We start from the raw sequence: 20,021 nt of genomic DNA on the forward strand, positions 1-20,021 counted from the left end.
TGTTGGGAAGATAAGAATTAAGGTGTTTTTTTCGTCTTAAGAAAGTACAAATGAGCAATTCACAGGATCCAAAAATTTCCAGTATAATTTCACATTTTCTTTATAAAGCTCACTTACAAGTCCATTAGTCTTTATGGTATAAAATTACACCTCACAGACTGCAGCCCCATTGAGTGAAATTCTAAGGCCTTCCAGGAGCTGGTATATAGGCAGAGATAAACTGAAGAAATAATGTCAATCCAAGAACTAGACTGGAGCCTTCTAGCAAATATTTCATTTAATAACATTCCAAACCAAAAACTATTTTCCGTCTCTTCATTTCTCTTTGTAGGAAGCTGCAGTGAGACTCACTGCAGACCCATTAGAGTCACAAAATCTTTTACAGCAACCTCCACAAGACCATTCAGTCTTATTCTCATATGTATAATAATCTATGACTTTAACAGGATGAATTGCCTGGAGGTATCCAAGCTTTTCTATTGACTACAGAGGGAGGGGACTTGACAGAACGCCTAAATTCAGGTGAGATTAAAGCACTGATGACATTGAGTTGTAAAAGATGAGCATTATATATGCAGTATCAGTTCTTCCACAGATGAGATCTACAATAGGTAAACAAAATGAAAGCACGGAATAGTGCTTAATATGCAAAGTATTCAAAATATCCCCATCAATGTCTTTTATCTTTGCTTTCATGCATATTCCCGGTCTCTAAATGCTAACTGGTAGCATGGGACTACTTATCCCGTAAATTTAAGTGCACGCTCAATGCCAGTAAGCACAGTCAGCACTCCAGCACAGCTCCCATTTTCAGCACATTTCAAAAGATGTGAACTTGCTGAAGAAAACCCACACCACGGTGATCTGAAGTCTAGTAATATCAGTAAAAAGTCAAAACTTGAAACTTTTTCTCAGCTCAGAAAAGAAAGTCTGAGATGTAAATGTTTTCTTACACCCTAGTGCATTTGTCCTGAAATGGACGGTAGGGAGAAATTTTCTTCCATCTTTCCAAATGATTTCTGTGAAATCAGACATTAGTCATTTTATCCTAATCATATGTCCAACACCAGAAAAGTTGCCATTTCAACTGACAAAGTTCTTATGACACGGAGACTTTCTGCTTACTTGATATGTGTGACCACACCACCTCCAAGCCAAGTTTGAAGATGTTGGCTACACTGTTTGACTCCAGTGCTTTCACGTTTTTTTGTACCATGTATGTGTGTACATCTGCACGTATACATATATCTTCTTCTGGCATAATTTACAGTCCCTAGAAATCCTTCTGTTCTTCTGTTTTTGTTGTTCATATACTATCGAACATCATCTTCAGAAAAACAAAACAGCATAAAAATAGTGTATTTAATGACTAACAACAAAAGCATTCTCTATAACCAGTGGATTGCAATACAATATCAATTTACTAAGCCAGATATGTATCTCTAAGGACTTCAAGTTGCCTTGAGCAGAAAATAGTGTTGTTTTTTTTTTTTTAAGACCGGGTTAACATGAGATTTTTTGTAAACATCTATCTTCAGGCTTGAAATTCAGCAGTCATCTTACCATTTTGCCAGACAACTGGCACAATCACACAGGCACTGACATGCTTCTGTAGGCTTTTATACTGGGAAAAATTCTCCACAGAGCTGTCATCTTTCTCATACTTTCAGCTTCCAATCCGGAAACTGAAAATGGATGAAGCTTTGTTGATTCTTTTTGGACCTGAAATCATCAGCAAATTTTAGCTCCAACACAGACAGTGCACAGAAACTTTGTGCTTGGTAGTAGTTCCACTCCAAGAAAAAATAAAAAAAAAAAAATCTGACTTTGTAGCAGATTAAAAATATATTACCAGGGAATAGCATAGCTTGGTCACAAAAACTCCAGTCACAATTGCGAGAGAAATAAAATATGTACTTAATCATCCAGGCAGTCTCAACAAATTCTACTGATTTTTGATTAAACAGAACAGACAGATAAACACAACTAAAATTGTCCTTCCAATCGTGGCCTCTGCATGAAATCAATTCTTCTGTATTACACTGTAGCTAATAGGTCCCTATCAAGAGAAAGTTCTTATTTCATGAAAGACCTACTGTGCTTGTGCTATTCACAACGTATTTCACAATTCCTGCAGTTTAAATCACAAGCATTTTGCAGACTTAGAAGGCTTGTTATTGTTTTTTTTCTCATAATCATTCTTCTTGCCACTTCTAATATAACATCCATTCTAAATACACTCAATGGGTCGATTTCACTCTCACTTATAAAGTCCACTTAATCTTCCTAGGTACATTGAAAAGCTTTTTGGTTCAGTAATGATGTAGGAACATGTTTTTTAAAAAATAGGTCCAAGGAGAGGTGGGGTTTGTTTTTTAATTAAGGTTTTGCACAGGGTAAACATCATTCTCAATGACAGCCTGTCCAATCCCTATACTTTATACTCAGAAACATCCAAAAGGACTTTTAAATTGTGTATGAAGGATAAAGAGGTTGAATGCTAGTCCCAGAATTTGTGTGGATGTGTGAAAACCTACAGAGGTTGCTTTTCTCTTCCTGGGGAAAATTCCATGGAAGCTTCATTTCCAGAAGTCAACGGCCTCAAAAGTTTTCATAGTCCTTCAAGGCCTTTTCCCCTTCTATACTATTCAGCAAGAATAAATATCCCACTTGCATATGTCACAAATGTACCTAAGGTGACCAGCAACTTTGTGAAAAACATTCCCCTATATTTTACAAGCTAATAAAACACATTTCACATAGTCGTAGAGTCTCCATTGCATTATAAAATGTCATTTTTTTTTTACCACATACCTTCTTTTTGTTGGTGGGACAAATGTAGAAATTGTCAATAACAGTGGCAATCCCAGGCTGCAGATTCAACTTTGTGTATAACGTCCCAAAATCTGAGGACCTGAAAGAAATCAAACACCTGTAAGTGTTTTCCTCTAAAGGCTTCAGCATGGAAACTCTTTAGGAAAGCAAAAAACAAACACAACAAACAAACAAACAAAAACATACATGCATGCTTTGTAGCACTAACTATCCATTTTCAATGCTTCTCTGCCATCCTTTTGTTCTTTTCATTGCTCATTAGATACTAAAAGAAACCTGCCTCTGTAAGAATATTTTTCGAGGTCTGAAAAAACATTGCTAGTCTTGCCTGTATTTCACAGGTCTGTGCAGTGCTAGCTTTCATCCTGACACTACCCTGTGCAGTAAGAGAAGCACAAAATATATACCTTTCCATCACCACCCACAAGTCGCAAAAAAACTGCTAGGCAGAGCAAAGGCTTGTATGTGAGTACTAACAGCACCTGCTCAGCTATGTGGAAAAAGAAAAGCTAATTTCAGTGCCTGGTGTTGCATAAAAGAACAATTTGGCCTGAGATCTGGAAGGCATTAGACTTGACAAAGGTATCCACTCCTCAAGCTCTTTTTCAGAGGATCATTACAGTTCTGAATAAATAAAAACAAAGTAAGTTCTTGACCATCAATATGTCTTCCACACAAAGCTATGAATGTAACAAATGCAAGCACAAGCAGAAATTGCCTTGTATTCCTGAAAAACTGACAGCAAGAAATGGAATCTGTTTTAGGTACCTGCAACTGCGAAGTCTAGTATAAAAACAACAACATTAGTTTAGCAAAATGTTAATAAGCAAAACTCAAAGCAAGTCGCATCCAAAATTAAATCACTGTGGATGAACCTTCATTTGTTCTGTACAGGATCAAATTGCACCATATGGTCTCTCCATATTTTCCCTTCTCATTTGGAAGGAGACTCATCTAAGGCACCTGTCCCTTTCTCTACTAAGAAGCCTTCCCTAGGACAGAGAGTTGCTGGGTGGATTCCCACTCCATGTTCCCTTTGCTTCAGTGGAATAACACTCTTTGTCAAAAGCCAGGAGTGAAGGTGCCCTGTCAGGTACCCCTGGGTTATTCCAACATGTGGGAACATGCAACAACTCTCTTATCCAGGTTATCCAAGGGAATCACAATGAAACCTTGGTCCTTCCCAGCGTGACACTGAGGACTGCCTATAACTGATTTCTGCCCCACGTCACCATTCTCACATTTTCATTGCTCCTCAGCAGGCTCTGTTGTTGCATATCCCCTGCCCAGGTGAGTTATTGCTGAAATTCAAAGGCATGACTGCATACAGCAAGAGTGAAAAGGGAGATAACAAATCCCTGGCTAACCATGTCCTTGACAGGTGGCTCAGAGCCGAAGATCTCCTTCAAGCTACATAAAGCAGAATGGTCCCCAAGGGGCCACCTGCCTGCAGAAGTGCACCTGGCCTCCATCTCCCTGTGTCCCCATCCCACCAAGAACATCACTTAAGTCAGAGTACACATGATATGAAGCCAGAGATGGCTATTTTACTATCACACATCCAGCTGCCCACATGTTGCAAGAACCTGTAGCTGTGGTCTTGGATTAGTTTTTATGTCTCTGGCATCATCAAACATACGAGGCACAGAATGGTACGTCTGGATCAGTCCCAAAGGCACATCAAGTAAAGAGCAGATCATATTTACCTTATTTTTCTTTCCTCTCTACCAGTCAAAAAAATGACTGTGACACACAGACCATACCCACAGCCCAAGGTTGAGATCATACCTCTTTTATAGTGATGTCTGAACAAATGCAATCCTTTTTTTTTTTTTTTTTCCCATAATGTTGTTTGGTCTGCAGATACACAACAATGCATTACAGAAGTTAACATAATCATAGCAATTCAGTTTTGACAAATAATTATGTAGAAATCAAACACACACAATTGCACTGCAGTGGGTATTCAGCACGGAGCTAATTAAAATTCTCAGGAGAATAGGATGGATGGTGCTAAACTGATTTTGCCAGAGGTGTTTGACAGAAAAGAAATTAAAGGAAAGACCAAAATACTGACTTCAGCCAGATGTACTGAAATCACACACAACAAGTATCTATGCTGGAAACAAAGCCTGGTATATTCTCTTTGAGGAAAGAATATCAGGTCAGCAGCTTGCCCAGTAATAAAATCCTGAAATAATTCTCTGAACCTCAGAGATGATCCAATTTACTTTGAAGAGGCAATTCCAGGATTAATACAATGGGACCACTGGAGAGTGACACCACAGGAGTGATGGTGACAGCAACCGTATCAAGGTATGAGAGCAGTACAGGCAGGAAGCCTGAAGAGGATAAGCCATTTTAAAGATTAAAAAATCCAGTCTAAAACTTCCTGTTCTAACTATTATGACTTATAAAAGTTACTACAAAGAAATAATAAAGTTGTGACAAAAAGAGTACACTAAATTAACAAAAGTATTTTCAGATAAAGGTAGAACAACTCTAGTCAAAATTATTTTCTCATACAAATTAGCTATCTCAAGGGGAAAAAATCAGGAAAAAATAAAAGGAATTCCAATTTCAACATGCTAAAACAAGCTAATATATATCCATACAGGTGCACCATGCCCAAGCAGGAAGACTCAGATTGGCAGAAGATCTGTGGATCAATAGGGAAATTTATTCAGACTGTTTTTTTACTGTGACCTTGCCTTGAGGGAACCCAGGAATGCCAGCTACTCCTTGAGACATCTACGTACAAGAGGACATAGCTCAAGGACATCGTTCAAGGGAAGCTCTTTCCAAAAAAATCAGTTGGTCTTCCAATTTTGCTTTAATCCAGAGAACACAGGTCACCACAAATTTTTATTTTAGATATAAGTTCCAAGTTCCTGCCTGTGAATATATAAAGAGTTAACGTTTTATTAACAAAGTCCCTGTAATAAGTCGGCTATAGGGTTGGGGAGGATAAATTCTGGGATCTCAGAGTATGCCTGCTTTGGAAATATAATAAGCAGCAATACAAAACATGTTTTGTACCAAATTCAGGAGAGGAGGAGCCCTTTACTCTCTTCCAGTCATAGAATGACTTTTTTTTGTGTGCGCTAAAAACCAAGCTTGTGGTAAGTGTAAAGTAGAGAAAGTAAACAAAACACAAATCTGTGTTTATCAGAAAAAAAAGAAAAAAAAAAAGTATTCTCTTTCCTTCCTGAAAATTCATGAAAAGATATTTTCAAGGTAAAATGCAAAGAGGATACACATGCAACTGATAGGAAGAGTAAAAAGAAAAATCCTTCCATAGCATGGTTTATTTGCATTGGAAGCACAACAGCAGAACTCCATAAACCTGAGCAAGAAGCGTAAAGGTTGAATTCTTAAACATGGGCCTGACTGCAGCTCCGAGTGATCTGGATCCAGCTAGTGACTATTTTCTCTTCTGTGAGACATTCCAGCGGATACAGCAAGCTATCCACATGTGCTTCTTCCTTATCCGCGTGTACACTAAGGGCTACAGATTGTGTGGATGTTTCTTAGTACAGCAAAACTCAGTAAAGTGGAGGACTCATAAGAAAAACATCTTTCTGTACTTTGGTGATGGGCCATTCCTGACAGGCAGAACCATCAGGTGCTGAAACTATGTGATTATTCACGTACAGATGCAGACATCACACAGCCTGACAGGCCCTACTGCTAGGTAACAGCTTCTTTGAAAGTATGCCTCTGCTGAAATACGTGCCATTCTTCTTCTTTTTTTAATTTTTTTCTCTTTTTTTTCTTTTTTTCTTTTTTTTTTTTTTTAAGGAAAAGTCACTTGCCACTCTAATAACAGTGTGTTGAAATAGCAATCGTCAAAATCAAACGATATTACAGCACAGACAGAATGATGGCTTTTTATCATGTTTTAATGCTGTGAGTTCAGACTATAGTTGGGAAAGCTTCCAACTGGTAGAGAAATGATGGGGGGGAACACTCAAAACTGCCTAAACTGTGGAGAAATTTGGATCTTGTCTTTAAAAATGTATCTTTCTTATACTTGAGCTGAAATAAATCTATGCCTAATATAATTTGGAACTGTACCTAAACTCTGAGTCTTGACATCTTTTAACAGAAGTATTGAGAAAGAAGAAGAAATTTAACAGATACCAAAAGAGACACAAAACAAATGTTTGCCTGTCTAAACTTCACTATCATTATAGAGCTCTCCACTGATGACTCACACTTACGATTCAGTATTACTGCTAGTGTTAGTTGTTTTTCCAGATGGTATTTACAAGTATATAGAAAAATAGCTATAACAAACATATTAAAATGTAGATAGTTAGATGTTAAGGAAAAAATTTTGAGAGGTCAAAATTGCAAAATTCCAAGTAAAATTTAATAGTAAAAGAAAACGCCAACTGAAAATGCTCCTTTCCTTTCCTTTCCTTTCCTTTCCTTTCCTTTCCTTTCCTTTCCTTTCCTTTCCTTTCCTTTCCTTTCCTTTCCTTTCCTCTCCTCTCCTCTCCTCTCCTCTCCTCTCCTCTCCTCTCCTCTCCTCCTTTTAGTGAATTGAAGAGAGGGACTATGGCTGGAACAGTTAGCACATACGTGGATCAGATTTCCTCTACTTTTCCTCCTTGAAGATTAACTCAAAAACTATTTTAGCCAAATGAGATATACTGTACAATCTCTATTATTTGAAAATCCTGGAATACAACAATAAAGAAGTTTCAGATAATTCACAAATTAGTTAACTAGCCAAATAAAAAGAAAGCACTTGTTAAAAAAAAAAAAAAATGCATAGGAAAGATCTGCTGCTGTAGATTATTGATACATTTTTGGAAAAAAAAAAGATTCAGTTGAGATACACATTACAGTATCAAGGACGAGTGGATCTGTTCATAACACTCACTAGACTTCTTCCCACCTAAATCTTTTCCAGATTGTACTGCACATCTTCTTTCCTTCCCCTTGCTTTGGTCACAAGAACAATCCAGTATTTACATCATTCACACACACACGCACACACACCAAAAAAAACCCACCTTTCTTCACAGTAGAAACACATTGTAATGGTTGAGTTCCAATACCTGACTCACCTATTTAGGAATTCATGCAGATGAAAGTTTCTTCAACAGCTATACAAGAGTATGAATGCTAGCAATCCAATTAGCAGATTACTCATCAGCTACCAGCTCTGTGTAAGTATTTCAGTCTGAGGCTTTCCAGAAAAGTTGAGCCTTTTTGAAGTTACATGATATTTTTCCTCTCAGAAATAGAGAAGTTATAGAAATGTTTCTTTGACTTAATCCAGTTTTACACTAAACAATCAACAGTGCAGTCAAGAGCTAACAGATAAACAGTTCACCCACTTCAAATTTAGGCAATATATATAGTTTACTTTTTTATTTTTATTTTTCATATGCACTGTGAGGATGAACTTATCCTGGTTTTATTTATCAATCCTTTATTGATAACAGTAGCCAGATTTTAAAGAAATGTGGATTATCACAACAGCCTTTTTGGCTAAAGTGAACTCCTCTGTAGTGCTCTGATGAGAAGATGGTGCAACCCAGCATTTATATACTTACAGAGATTCCCTCCCATTATTACAAATATTACATGCACAAGAACAGTCCTACAGTCCCAGTCACTACATGCAAGCACAATAAAAGACAAGCAGCTATTTGCAGAGGCTTTTCAGCAATCTGTAAATATATATTCATATTTGACTGTAAAACACTGCCTCCAAAAAAGCCACAGAATAAAACAAAACACTGAACAACTGCATTCATATCCAGTGAGAACTCAAGGAGGATCAAACAGTCATTACTTCTAGCACTGGACTTGTACTCAATGTTTAAAATACACCTTACTCAACCATCTGCTCTGAGAGGGAAAAAGTCCTCTGTAGCCAGTAATAAAAGTAAGGATTAGCCTGCTGGGTCACTTTAGCAAGACATGTCCTTCCCCAGGGACTATAGTTACTAACTTCAAAATGAGGAATAGGATGCTGCCTTGTTTTGCAATGCGCTTAAAAATCAAAGACAAACTCTAAACAACGTGACACATTAGCTTCACCCCTAAGGGGCTGACAGTGTGCTCCACGATGCAGACCTGGTCTGGCTTACCCATACTGGCATGTCAGGCTACAACTTTCCACCGTGATGCTGCAATACTTACCTCTGCAGAAAGTATTTCCAAGCCCACCCTTTCCAGGAACTATTCTGTCTCAGTTACCCAGACACAAAGCTTACCACAGTACAAGAATCACTGACAGGTTCTTATGAGGGAACATGGAAGGTCGCAAGTAAACCGTGTATGTATGGGGTGTTATTTGGCAGAGAAATCTGGCACAGAAATTTAAGCACCGATTCTTCTTTATTTACATATTGCATCAGGTTTTCTCTTACTGGTACCTTCTGTCATTGCATTTATCCATGTATTTTTATTTGATTATTAGTTACAACCAACCTACTTGTTCTGTACAATGTAAACATTTGCACACACTTAAACTCCAGTAGTAAGCAGAACTGTGTCTTCAATATATACTACGTATCTTTTAGGGCTGTATTTAAATATTCCTGCTTTGCATACACTCATTGTACACCACCACAGTTATCTTTTGTAGCCCTTCATTAGTCCTTCAATATACCACAAACATCCTGCTCATTAGCCTATTATCGAGCTCCTTATCAGTTACATTTCTAAGCTCCTCATTACTTTGCTGCACAGCTCCAATAATTAGACTTCATATTTTACTGGCCTCCACAACACTGCATTAGCTTCTATTAGCTGCAATCACCACCTTTTCTCCCAGAAATTGTTAGTTTAAGTAGGACATCTATTTTGAAACTACTGCCTTGGTGTATCAATTCAATCACCAAGGCACAGAAGCCATTGATGGGCACGTATTAGGGGATATAGTCTGTAGCCACACTCACCGTACATCATATTTGTGAGGAATCCACTCAACCATATAACATGTAGTGTTGCAGTGACAAAGGAGACGAGACACATCCAGGAAAACAGGGATACAAGGATACAAATCACAAAAGTAAAATCTCATTACTTCTTCCTTTCTACCTTTGCAACCCAAGCTGGGCTGGGGCCAGCAGGAGCACACACAGCCCTCGTGATGCAGTCACTGAAGAATGCAGACATCTCTGGGGGACACCTTAAAAATCCCCACCAATCTACCCCCAGCCATTTTGTCCTGCTAGAAACAAGGCAACTGAAATGATCCACATCCAAATTATAGTTTTTGAACATTTATTTTTAACCTCATTCATTTCAATAATCCTGTTAACAACTCACTCCCTCAAATACTTGTAGTTGCCTAAATACGTAAGTAGAAAATGAGAATGAAATGGTGGAAAATACAGAAAGCTTTCTTACCACACCTTCTTCACTGAATTCAGCATATCACGTAACTAACTGTTAGTGAACAAACATTTATTCTAAGAAACAGTCCTGTGTAGATTTAGTTTCAGTAGCTGCAAATCCAGCATTGCATTAGCAGGTCTCAGCAAGGAGTGGAGTACTTAAGAGAGGGTTTGAGGGGGTTGCTGCTGAGAAACAGCTCTGGCATATTAGAAACATAAATAAAACAGCAGAACTGATAACTCAATACAGCGATACAAAAATTATTAATATTAATTTATTTTCTTTCATATCATAAAAATACTGCCTGGATTAGAACACAGGAAGAATTTTACTATTAGGTATATATTTTTTAATAAAAAGGCTTTCCTTTACAACCTCAGTTTATTATTTCTGAGGGTACTGTATTGAAAAAAGTGGCTTCACTTAACTATTACGTTACTACCTAAAAAAGAAATGAATACATTACTTCCTATATATTATTAAATTTCTTCCACCGATTTTGAGAAAAAGAATGTTTGTTGACAATTTAGAGAAAAGAAACAAGGAATAAAAGCCATTGGTGCTAAAGCACAATTTTTGAAAATCATGTTTACTACCAAGATTGCCAAAAGCAGAAACATCCTTAGATCATTTTCAGTACAATTCCTCTTTTATGACTGCTGTGATTGAAAAAAAAAAAAAGTAATTACCAAGGAAAATTTCTCATCTGACATACTTATGTTCTTTGGGCAAACTTAGGTTGGTTTAAGAACATTTTCTCAAGGTTTGCAAGAAACTTTACAGTTCTCCATCATGGAAAAATACTAGGTATTTCCCACAGTCCAGGGCTTTTATTTAAACCAGTACACACAGCTGAAATATTTCTGAAACAACTTTATTCTCCTAATATGAGTCAGGCAAGGCAGCTCCTTGGAAGGCAATAAGGATGTTGGGATGTATGAGACGACAGAATTTGGCTTTGTGCTTTCAGACCAGAATACAAAATTTCTTGTAATCGCTGGAGAGATCCAGCTGCAACAAGAACACTTAGGAAATTAAAAAAGAACTGATAATCTTTTAATAATTGTATGTGCATATTTGCATGTGATTACGTATTCCTCTAGTAATGGGCTCTGCCAACTATAATGGTTGGCTACTGAACCTTCTGTATGTGGAACTCTTCTTTGACTCAATTTATAGAAGTTTTGACTCAATTTATAGAAGTTTTGACTTTTCCTCCTAATGTGCTGACCTCGGCTTTATGATTGCTCTCAGTGAGGGGAGCAGTGAGCACTTTACACAAACAGGTTGTAGCACTTTATAAAAAGGTAAATAAGTCAATGTTTTGTCAGGGATTTGACTGTTACTCTGCCGCTGAAGCCAAATGCCTGGCAGAGCACAGGGGGTAACTGGGCATGTTTATGAACAGAATGAAAATATCCTCAACCAGTCAGTAAATACAGATAAATAGACACTGTAAGGTGTCACGCCTTATGATGAGTGTATTAAAGACTTACCAAGTCCCACACAGTCATCTCTTGTGGGTTTATCTGGCATGCTGCTCTGAATCTGCTTGCACACATCGTGAATCGAGGCTGGACAGTGTCCAGATGGAGTACAAGTTCATGTAGGATATCAGTTCCTACGTCTCCATTGTTAAAGGAGTGATTATTGTAAGTTATTAAAATTGCTGCAGGAACAAAACCTCTACAAGAAATTTTAAGGCATCATTTTGAATCCCTCTCCTACCATAGGAGTTCACTGCCTGTATCAAAAGCACCGCCTGCCTCACCCACGTAGGCCCAATGGCTGCGGTGATGTACATGAAGTCACAAAAATGTCCAGACAGTTAAGCAAGATGAAGTTTTCTTAACAGCCATTAAAATCACGGTGTGTCTGTGCCACCTGAACTGCTTTGCTGAGCGCAGTGCTTACATGTGCAGTTACTGACAGAGAAGCACACCTTGGGAGGCCGCAGTCACTCACCGGGGCGACCGGGGGAATTTGGATGCTCACTACCACTTCGGTAGGATTTGTTTCTTTTACTTGCTAATGAGCCCAGTCGTAATCTCCTAATTGCTTTCTACAATTGCTGAAGCCTTTCTATATTTATTTTGTGTAGAGTTTTTCAGCAGCCAAATTTCCCCTGCAGTCATTCTCCTGTAACTGCAGTGACACCTGGGGAGGGCCGGGCCCATCAGCTGTAGTTTGGCCTGCTGTTGAACTTGGCAAGCCAGCAGAACATAAAACCCCAGCAGATGTTTCTGCTTTTATAGCAGCTCTTCCAAAGCCTTGGCCAGACATAAATCCAAAATAGATCCAGAAAAGACACAAACAGTGCCACCATCATGGCTCTTAAAATTAGAAGGCAGAACCAACCTTTTCTGCAGGACTCCAAGAGACCATTAGCAGCAGAAGGTGCAGTGAAGTGTTCCCATAAATTATGCAGACAGATTACAAGGGCTAGCCACAGCAAATGCAGCACATTTTGCACTGCATCACAGTTTGCTAGGAAACAGAACCCGAAGACAAATAGACGCATTTACATAGGAGTTTCCAAACTGAGAAGATTACACTTCATAGCAACAAGTACAGGAAGCAGGCGATTTTACGGCCATTAACACTTTCAGATGAATCTACCGTGCTTCCATACCATGATAATTAATGTTCTAAAAATAAAACAGAAAGGAGACGATCCTTGGCAGAGGTTGCGTTCTGCATACATGCCATGTTGGATCTATTTTGTAAAAAGAAAGTCACGCTAAGAGTGCATTCACAGCTGACGTGGTGCTTTACAGGAGAGTGGGTTGATACATGCCAGGGTGACACGCTAATACATTTGTTCACTTGATGATGACTAACTGCTCTTAACAGAAGCTCAGTCCACTATAAACTGTTGCCATGTAATTTCAAATGCAAGTGAAAACAACCCCCACAGAATAAGATTAACTCTCTACCTTTAAAGTAACACAAAGCACTCAAGGAGCTGAAAACTTCAATCACACTCTTGTCTGACATTCAGGGAGATCAGGAAGAGAAAAAAAAAAAAAAAAAAGTGACCCTGCATGTAAAAATAAGCTCTTTTTGAAGGAGTGAGGATTATTACGTGTTGCCCTGCTTCCCCTAGCATCTACCACTCAAGGTCAGATGAAGCTGCTGGGAGGTAATGCAGCTCTGCTGGTCGAGGGCTGCAGGGGTGTCTCGGGTCTCTCACTGGGGCTGGGGGCAGCAGATGGCCTCCTTCCCTGCAGGAGCTCTGTGTTGGTGGAGGTTCTGGGTCATCAAGTGAAGAGCCGCAGATGTAAGTCAGCAGCCTTCACAGCATCCACAGTGATGGGAAGGAGATCCATGGGATCCTGAGACACTGCAGGTACAAGAGCCTGAATCCTCCTCCTATGATGACGAAGGTTGGAAGCTGGTGAGTCCTGGCACAACATGGAGGACAGCTCTACCTCCATTTACAGGGCTATGACCACAGAACACCTTCAGTGCCCTGGAAGCAGCATCCATCAACGCATTTTGCTGCCTGTGTCTCAGCACGCAGCAGCTCCAGGAGGAAGTGGCAGGTGAAAGTAGTTGAAGACTCCCCACTGCAGTGGCTGGGGGCCCCCATCTGCTTCACTGAGCTACTGTCTAGGGCGTTTTGCTGCTTGTCAGGCCTTGGATCTGGGATGTGGCAGATATGGTGCTGAGGTGTGGAGCTGGATGTGGCCTTCGCTATCCATGAGGAAATGGTTGGCGACCTGCTACGGAGCTTGGATGTGCGCAAGTCGATGGGGCCGGATGGGATCCACCCGAGGGTACTGAGAGAACTGGCGGAGGAGCTGGCCGAGCCGCTTTCCATCATTTATCGGCAGTCCTGGCTATCGGGGGAGGTCCCGGTTGACTGGCGGCTAGCCAATGTGACGCCTATCTATAAGAAGGGCCGCAGGGCAGACCCGGGGAACTATAGGCCTGTCAGTTTGACCTCAGTGCCGGGGAAGCTCATGGAGCAGATTATCTTGAGGGTCATCACGCGGCACTTGCAGGGCAAGCAGGCGATCAGGCCCAGTCAGCATGGGTTTATGAAAGGCAGGTCCTGCTTGACGAACCTGATCTCCTTCTATGACCAAGTGACGCGCTTGGTGGATGAGGGAAAGGCTGTGGACGTGGTCTACCTTGACCTCAGTAAGGCTTTTGACACCGTTCCCCACAACATTCTCCTCGAGAAACTGGCTGCTCGGGGCTTGGACTGGTGTACGCTTCGCTGGGTTAGAAACTGGCTGGATGGCCGGGCCCAGAGAGTTGTGGTGAATGGAGTCAAATCTGGTTGGAGGCCGGTCACTAGTGGAGTCCCCCAGGGCTCGGTACTGGGGCCGGTCCTCTTTAATATCTTTATTGATGATCTGGATGAGGGCGTCCAGTGCACCCTCAGTAAGTTTGCAGATGACACCAAGCTAAGTGCGTGTGTCGATCTGCTCGAGGGCAGGAAGGCTCTGCAGGAGGATCTGCATAGGCTGGAGCGATGGGCTGAGGTCAACTGCATGAAGTTCAACAAGGCCAAGTGCCGGGTCCTGCACCTGGGGCGTAACAACCCCAAGCAGAGCTACAGGCTGGGAGATGAGTGGCTGGAAAGCTGCCTGGCCGAGAAGGACCTGGGAGTATTGGTGGATAGTCGGCTGAATATGAGCCAGCAGTGTGCCCAGGTGGCCAAGAAGGCCAACAGCATCCTGGCCTGTATAAGAAGCAGTGTGGCCAGCAGGTCGAGGGAAGTGATTGTGCCCCTGTACTCGGCTCTGGTGAGGCTGCACCTCGAGTACTGTGTTCAGTTTTGGGCCCCTCGCTACAGGAAGGACATGGACGTGCTCGAGCGAGTCCAGAGAAGGGCGACCAAGCTTGTGAGGGGTCTGGAGAACAAGTCTTACGAGGAGCGGCTGAGGGAGCTGGGCTTGTTCAGCCTGGAGAAGAGGAGGCTCAGGGGCGACCTCATCGCTCTCTACAGTTACCTGAAAGGAGGCTGTAGAGAGGTGGGGGTTGGTCTATTCTCCCACGTGCCTGGTGACAGGACGAGGGGGAATGGGCTAAAGTTGCGACAGGGGAGTTTTAGGGAGGTCTTTAAAAGACGTTTAGATGTAGAGCTTAGGGACATGGTTTAGTGGAGTACTTAGTGTTAGGTCGGAGGTTGGACTCGATGATCTTGAGGTCTCTTCCAACCTAGAAAAATCTGTGAATCTGTGAGGTGTTTTGTTGTTGTGTGTGTTTTTCCACTTATTAATCCCTGCTGCTCTTTCTCATGCATGAAATAATATCTTGATCCTCTTCAGTGATCAAGGACTACTAGAAAGAGATGAGAACAACCTGACCAAGTGGGACAAAAATATCTTTGTCTACAGGCTGTCTGGCCTGGTAAGAAGAGTTTACCCAAAAAACAAGTGTTTTTGCCCAATGAAAGCTTTTTTTTTTTTCTTTTAACGTGGTAAAGCAGTGAAAGTTCAGCACAATGCTACTCATCTACAAATGTATGTACAGATCGCAAATGCTAGCCACTAGTCCCACCAGGCATATTTATTAAGTACTTTTTATACATCACTTGGAAAGCAATAAAAGAGCATCTACCTCTAACTTCACAACAGAAGACCTGGGGCAAAAACTGTATATTTGCATTTCCAACAGAAATGGTAGCTCGAATGCTGCCATGATATAAGTGAGCACCAACACCAAATCAGTAAATTAGTATTCTATTTTACAAGTAATATTTGTAAGTGCAGTGTAAATAAAAAATAAATAAATAAATAAACTTCTTGAAAAGTCTTGGATTTTCACTGAAGTAACACTGGTCAGAAAGAAATCAAAAAAATACTCTAGCCCCACCTCTGACATTCTGTAAACCTGTATAGCACTTGTAGTGAATGTTACTGAGATCTTATAGGAAATAAAACAGATCCTTATGTGAGAATTCCCTCTGGACCACAGAACTGCACTTTACTCTTTTTGAGAAGAAAGTGATGTTATGAGCATTATGCACAGAAATCATATGTATTTCTACTTGTTGACTTGCGATCTTGTTAAATACTATTAAAACAAATTGGCCGTACCGATCCAGATTATCAATATGAAAACTTCAAGATATCACTCAGTTAAAACAAGAGGCATCTTTCACAACCAAACTCTTCAATACTTTAAAACAAACAAACAAAAAAAGTACAATGGCTTCACAGCTGCCCCAAATGTTTACCAAAACTGGAAGCGACAATTACTTTGCTCAGTCATTTATGTCAGGAAACGTGCCTGAGGGGCATTATAATTCCTGTAATTAGTCTCTTCACATGACCACTTCCAATCTTCATGGTATTTTCCAAGCACTAACTATAACAGCAGATCTTGAGCTAATTAAAAGCAGACAACAACCGTCGAGCCTTGCAGTTAATTATAAGACAAGAAAGGAGGGCAGCAAGGATGTTCGACACTGGTCTACATGTACACCAGAACCAAAATTATACGGTTACAGAACACAAAAATGAAACTGGGGAAAATCTGTATGTCTGCAGAAATGTTATATATCCATTCTTTCCACTGAGCAGGCAAAGTACTTCATTTTCATTTTAATAAAAGGAATCACTTAGGATTCCCAGTAATTTTCACTTACTATTCATTACTTTTTCATTCATTGTCTGAAGAGCCTCCAGTTCAGAGATGGGCTCTCGCTTGGAAGGCCCTGTATAGATGTGGGAAAGACTACACTATATCTTGAAAAGCTTACCAAGTAATCTAATGAAAGATAAATACTGTTAAGCCTTTGGGGAACCAGAGGGGTTAGCATAAGAGGAAAAAGCTTAATGTCATGCAGGAAATCTGCAGCAGACCCACAGAATTGCACCATGTTTACCAAAGATCTCTTCCAGTGTTTAATTTCAAGGACAGAGGGTGTTTTTTTTTCTCTTCTCCTGAATCAGACTGAATCTCCAGATATGAACTTCCTATTCTTTTCTTTTTATTGAGACAAACTCTTATCATCACCATTGAGATAATGACCAGCTGAAAAAGCTTTGCAACACATCTTAAAGACATAATACCTTCATGTTGAATGCTTCTGAAGTCATTTCACATGTAGGCACTTTGTATTTTGTCTAATTTTTATTATCCTATGCTAATAAAAATGAGAGATCTGAATCATAATTTTGTTGTTCCTATACATTTACTTATTGAAAAGGGGAATTCCTTCTTCTAGGGTCATCTGTCTAAATTTAGATATTGTCCTACTGTTAAACTGGTAGATTGGCTGTAGTTAACATTATCACTTATCACTATCTGCAATATCTAATCCTACAGAATCAATGCCATTGAAAATTTAGGGAGAGGAAACACAGTTGCACCACTGAGCAGGCTAAAAAGTTCTAAAAACTTTCAACAGAAAGTTATTGGAAAATGACCTAACTTCTGAGCTATGTATTTGCCATATGCCTTGACAGCATAGCTTGCATGCTCATACAAAAGCATATTTAATAACTGAAAGAAAATTACTTTTAAGGTAGTAAATTACCATCCTTGAGTGACCACTACTAAAATTTGATAATTCTTAGATAAAATCTACCCATCTTACTTATTTTAGTTACTTTAATATATCTTCTAGCAGCAATACAATAGAAAAGAAAGATTTGACACAATAGATTTTTTCTATTTATGAATTTCACTTTAAGACTTTGACAAGATCCCTTTGAGCAGTTTTCAACTGCAGAAAGGGTTCTTCTACAATAGACTGCCATATTTCTAGATCATATGTAACAGTTGACATTAGTTCTTCATTAACTACTAGTCCAAGGATACCAAAATGGACATCATGCACATACATTTTTAAAGATATTATTTCGTCACGTTCAGTTCTCTTTTCTTTATTAAGAAGTTGCTAGTAAAACTGATTGATGGGTAGTCTTATTGTACCAGGAGGACTTGTCATTCAACTCTTTGACCTTGTCTTCACACTAACAGTTGAGTGTCTTTGAAATCTGTTTACTTCAGAATTTACAAGAGTATTAATGACAAGATGTCAGCACTTTTCAGGTTTGAAAAGATCTAATAATAGTAAACGAGTTAGGACAGTAGGGTCATCTGTAATGTACTTTAAGCAAGACAAACTTCATTATTCCACTTTATGATTAAGGACAAGTACAGCAATTCTTAAGCCACTTTTTATTCTTTGTGGGTTTTCTTTTTGTTATTGAAGAACATTATTTTTTGAGGCCAAACACAGACCACATTATGTAACAAGAAAAAAGCTATACTAACAGACAGAGGACTTAAGAAATACAAAACCCTTTCCAGAAACATCTACAGAACCCAAAAAGCTGAGTCACTTGTTATTGAGCAAACTTTGGGAAAATTTGAGAAGCAGCCTATCTGATGATGTATTATTTCATCATTATGGCCAATGCATAAAAAGGGGGCTATTTGTTCCTCTGTCACTAACACTGGGGACTCTATTCCTGCAGTTCAGATGCATGAAAATGAGACAGATTGGTTTAAGGAGGGAGGAAGGAAATCCTTCTCATTTTACTTAGCAATATTACACACACACACACAAAAAAAAAAAAAGCAATTTCTTTTTCTTGTATTTGTTAAAGACCCTTTGCTTTGCTGCATAAGTATCTCAGGAGGAAAAGTGTTCTTTAGTTCCAACTCTCTCCAATATAGTTGCACTCCTCATGTTTACTTTCTCACAATTTCATCTACTGTACAGCATGAGATTAGTAAGAATAATACAAAATATGATAATCAGGTGACCCATGAAATCCCAGAGAAATAGAGAAATTGTCCTCAAACATTAATGCTTTGTCTTCAGGAACTGACTAATCTGGTGGAACAATGAACAGTCACGTCACACCTGTATTTGTATTGGCCATATATGGCCTATTCAGCAGCTATGTGTGGACAGCATTTTGATTAGCACTTGCAGATTCCATTTTTTTTCCTGGGTTTAGTTTTTGCATCTACCTCAGATTCTTCTAACATTTCACTTATTTACATAGATAGATGTACATTTAACACAACTGAGCTTCAGATTCCTCAAAAGCCTTCAAACTTTGTAAGACGTTGAAGCTTCTGCTTTTGCCACAAAGCATAAAAAATAGAACCATATTGATACCTGTTGCCTCTAAGACACTGAAGGACATAAAAGTGAAGGTAACTACCATATGATCACAGGAAGTTGTAAATGATTATTAAAAGGTTGAATAAGATGTTGCTTTGAGTCTCTTATTCTGTTAAGAATGCAAATTGTAAGTAAGGGATATTAGCTAATGTATTGATAAGAAATTTCAAGTGATTCCAAACCAATAAGTTATTCACACTGGTATTCAAAATGTAATTAATTTCAAACCAAACAATAGAGTTGAACTAATGCAACAAATACTTTATGAGCAAACTATGAGTTGTGCCTATTATGATGCTTTGTTTACTCACAATTTCATTTCTGTGGCTTTACTAAATAACAACAACTACAATAATAAATAACACCACATTCAGACTCTCAGATTTAAATGCACATTCTGTCAAGTGCAAAAGGAAACAAAAGAAGAATATTTATGTCATATTTTAATGCAATATCTGAAAGAAAATACAGCTCGAGTTACGCATACTGAATGTAGATATTCAGGCTTCAATTTCATGCTTTACAATTGCCTCTTCAAGTTTTTAGGTATAGAATTGAGGGAAAAAATAAGATGTTGTGTTTGTTAGTAAATGTGCCAAATGCCACAGAATAACGTGGGAGGGAATTAGTTGCACTGTTCCTCCATTGCTAGCACAGTGGTTACACAAAGGCAGAGGTATAACAAAACAGGAACGGAGCATTCTGTGCCTTGAAGATG

At 39.3% G+C, this 20,021-nt stretch overlaps 1 protein-coding gene across 12 annotated transcripts in view; it reads right to left on the reverse strand.

The window, feature by feature from the left end:
- The window catches only part of SORCS2 (sortilin related VPS10 domain containing receptor 2), a 544,650-nt gene that overhangs the window by 230,974 nt on the left and 293,655 nt on the right, over positions 1-20,021 (reverse strand). For all 12 annotated transcript variants that reach the window (XM_066996540.1, XM_066996538.1, XM_066996537.1 and 9 more), the window contains exon 3: positions 2,815-2,914. In XM_066996540.1, coding sequence (XP_066852641.1) covers positions 2,815-2,914 — 100 coding nt within the window. The remainder of the gene's footprint in view (positions 1-2,814; positions 2,915-20,021) is intronic.

The sequence above is a fragment of the Anser cygnoides genome, chromosome 4 (assembly GCF_040182565.1).
Source record: "Anser cygnoides isolate HZ-2024a breed goose chromosome 4, Taihu_goose_T2T_genome, whole genome shotgun sequence".
NCBI classification, from domain to species: domain Eukaryota; kingdom Metazoa; phylum Chordata; class Aves; order Anseriformes; family Anatidae; genus Anser; species Anser cygnoides.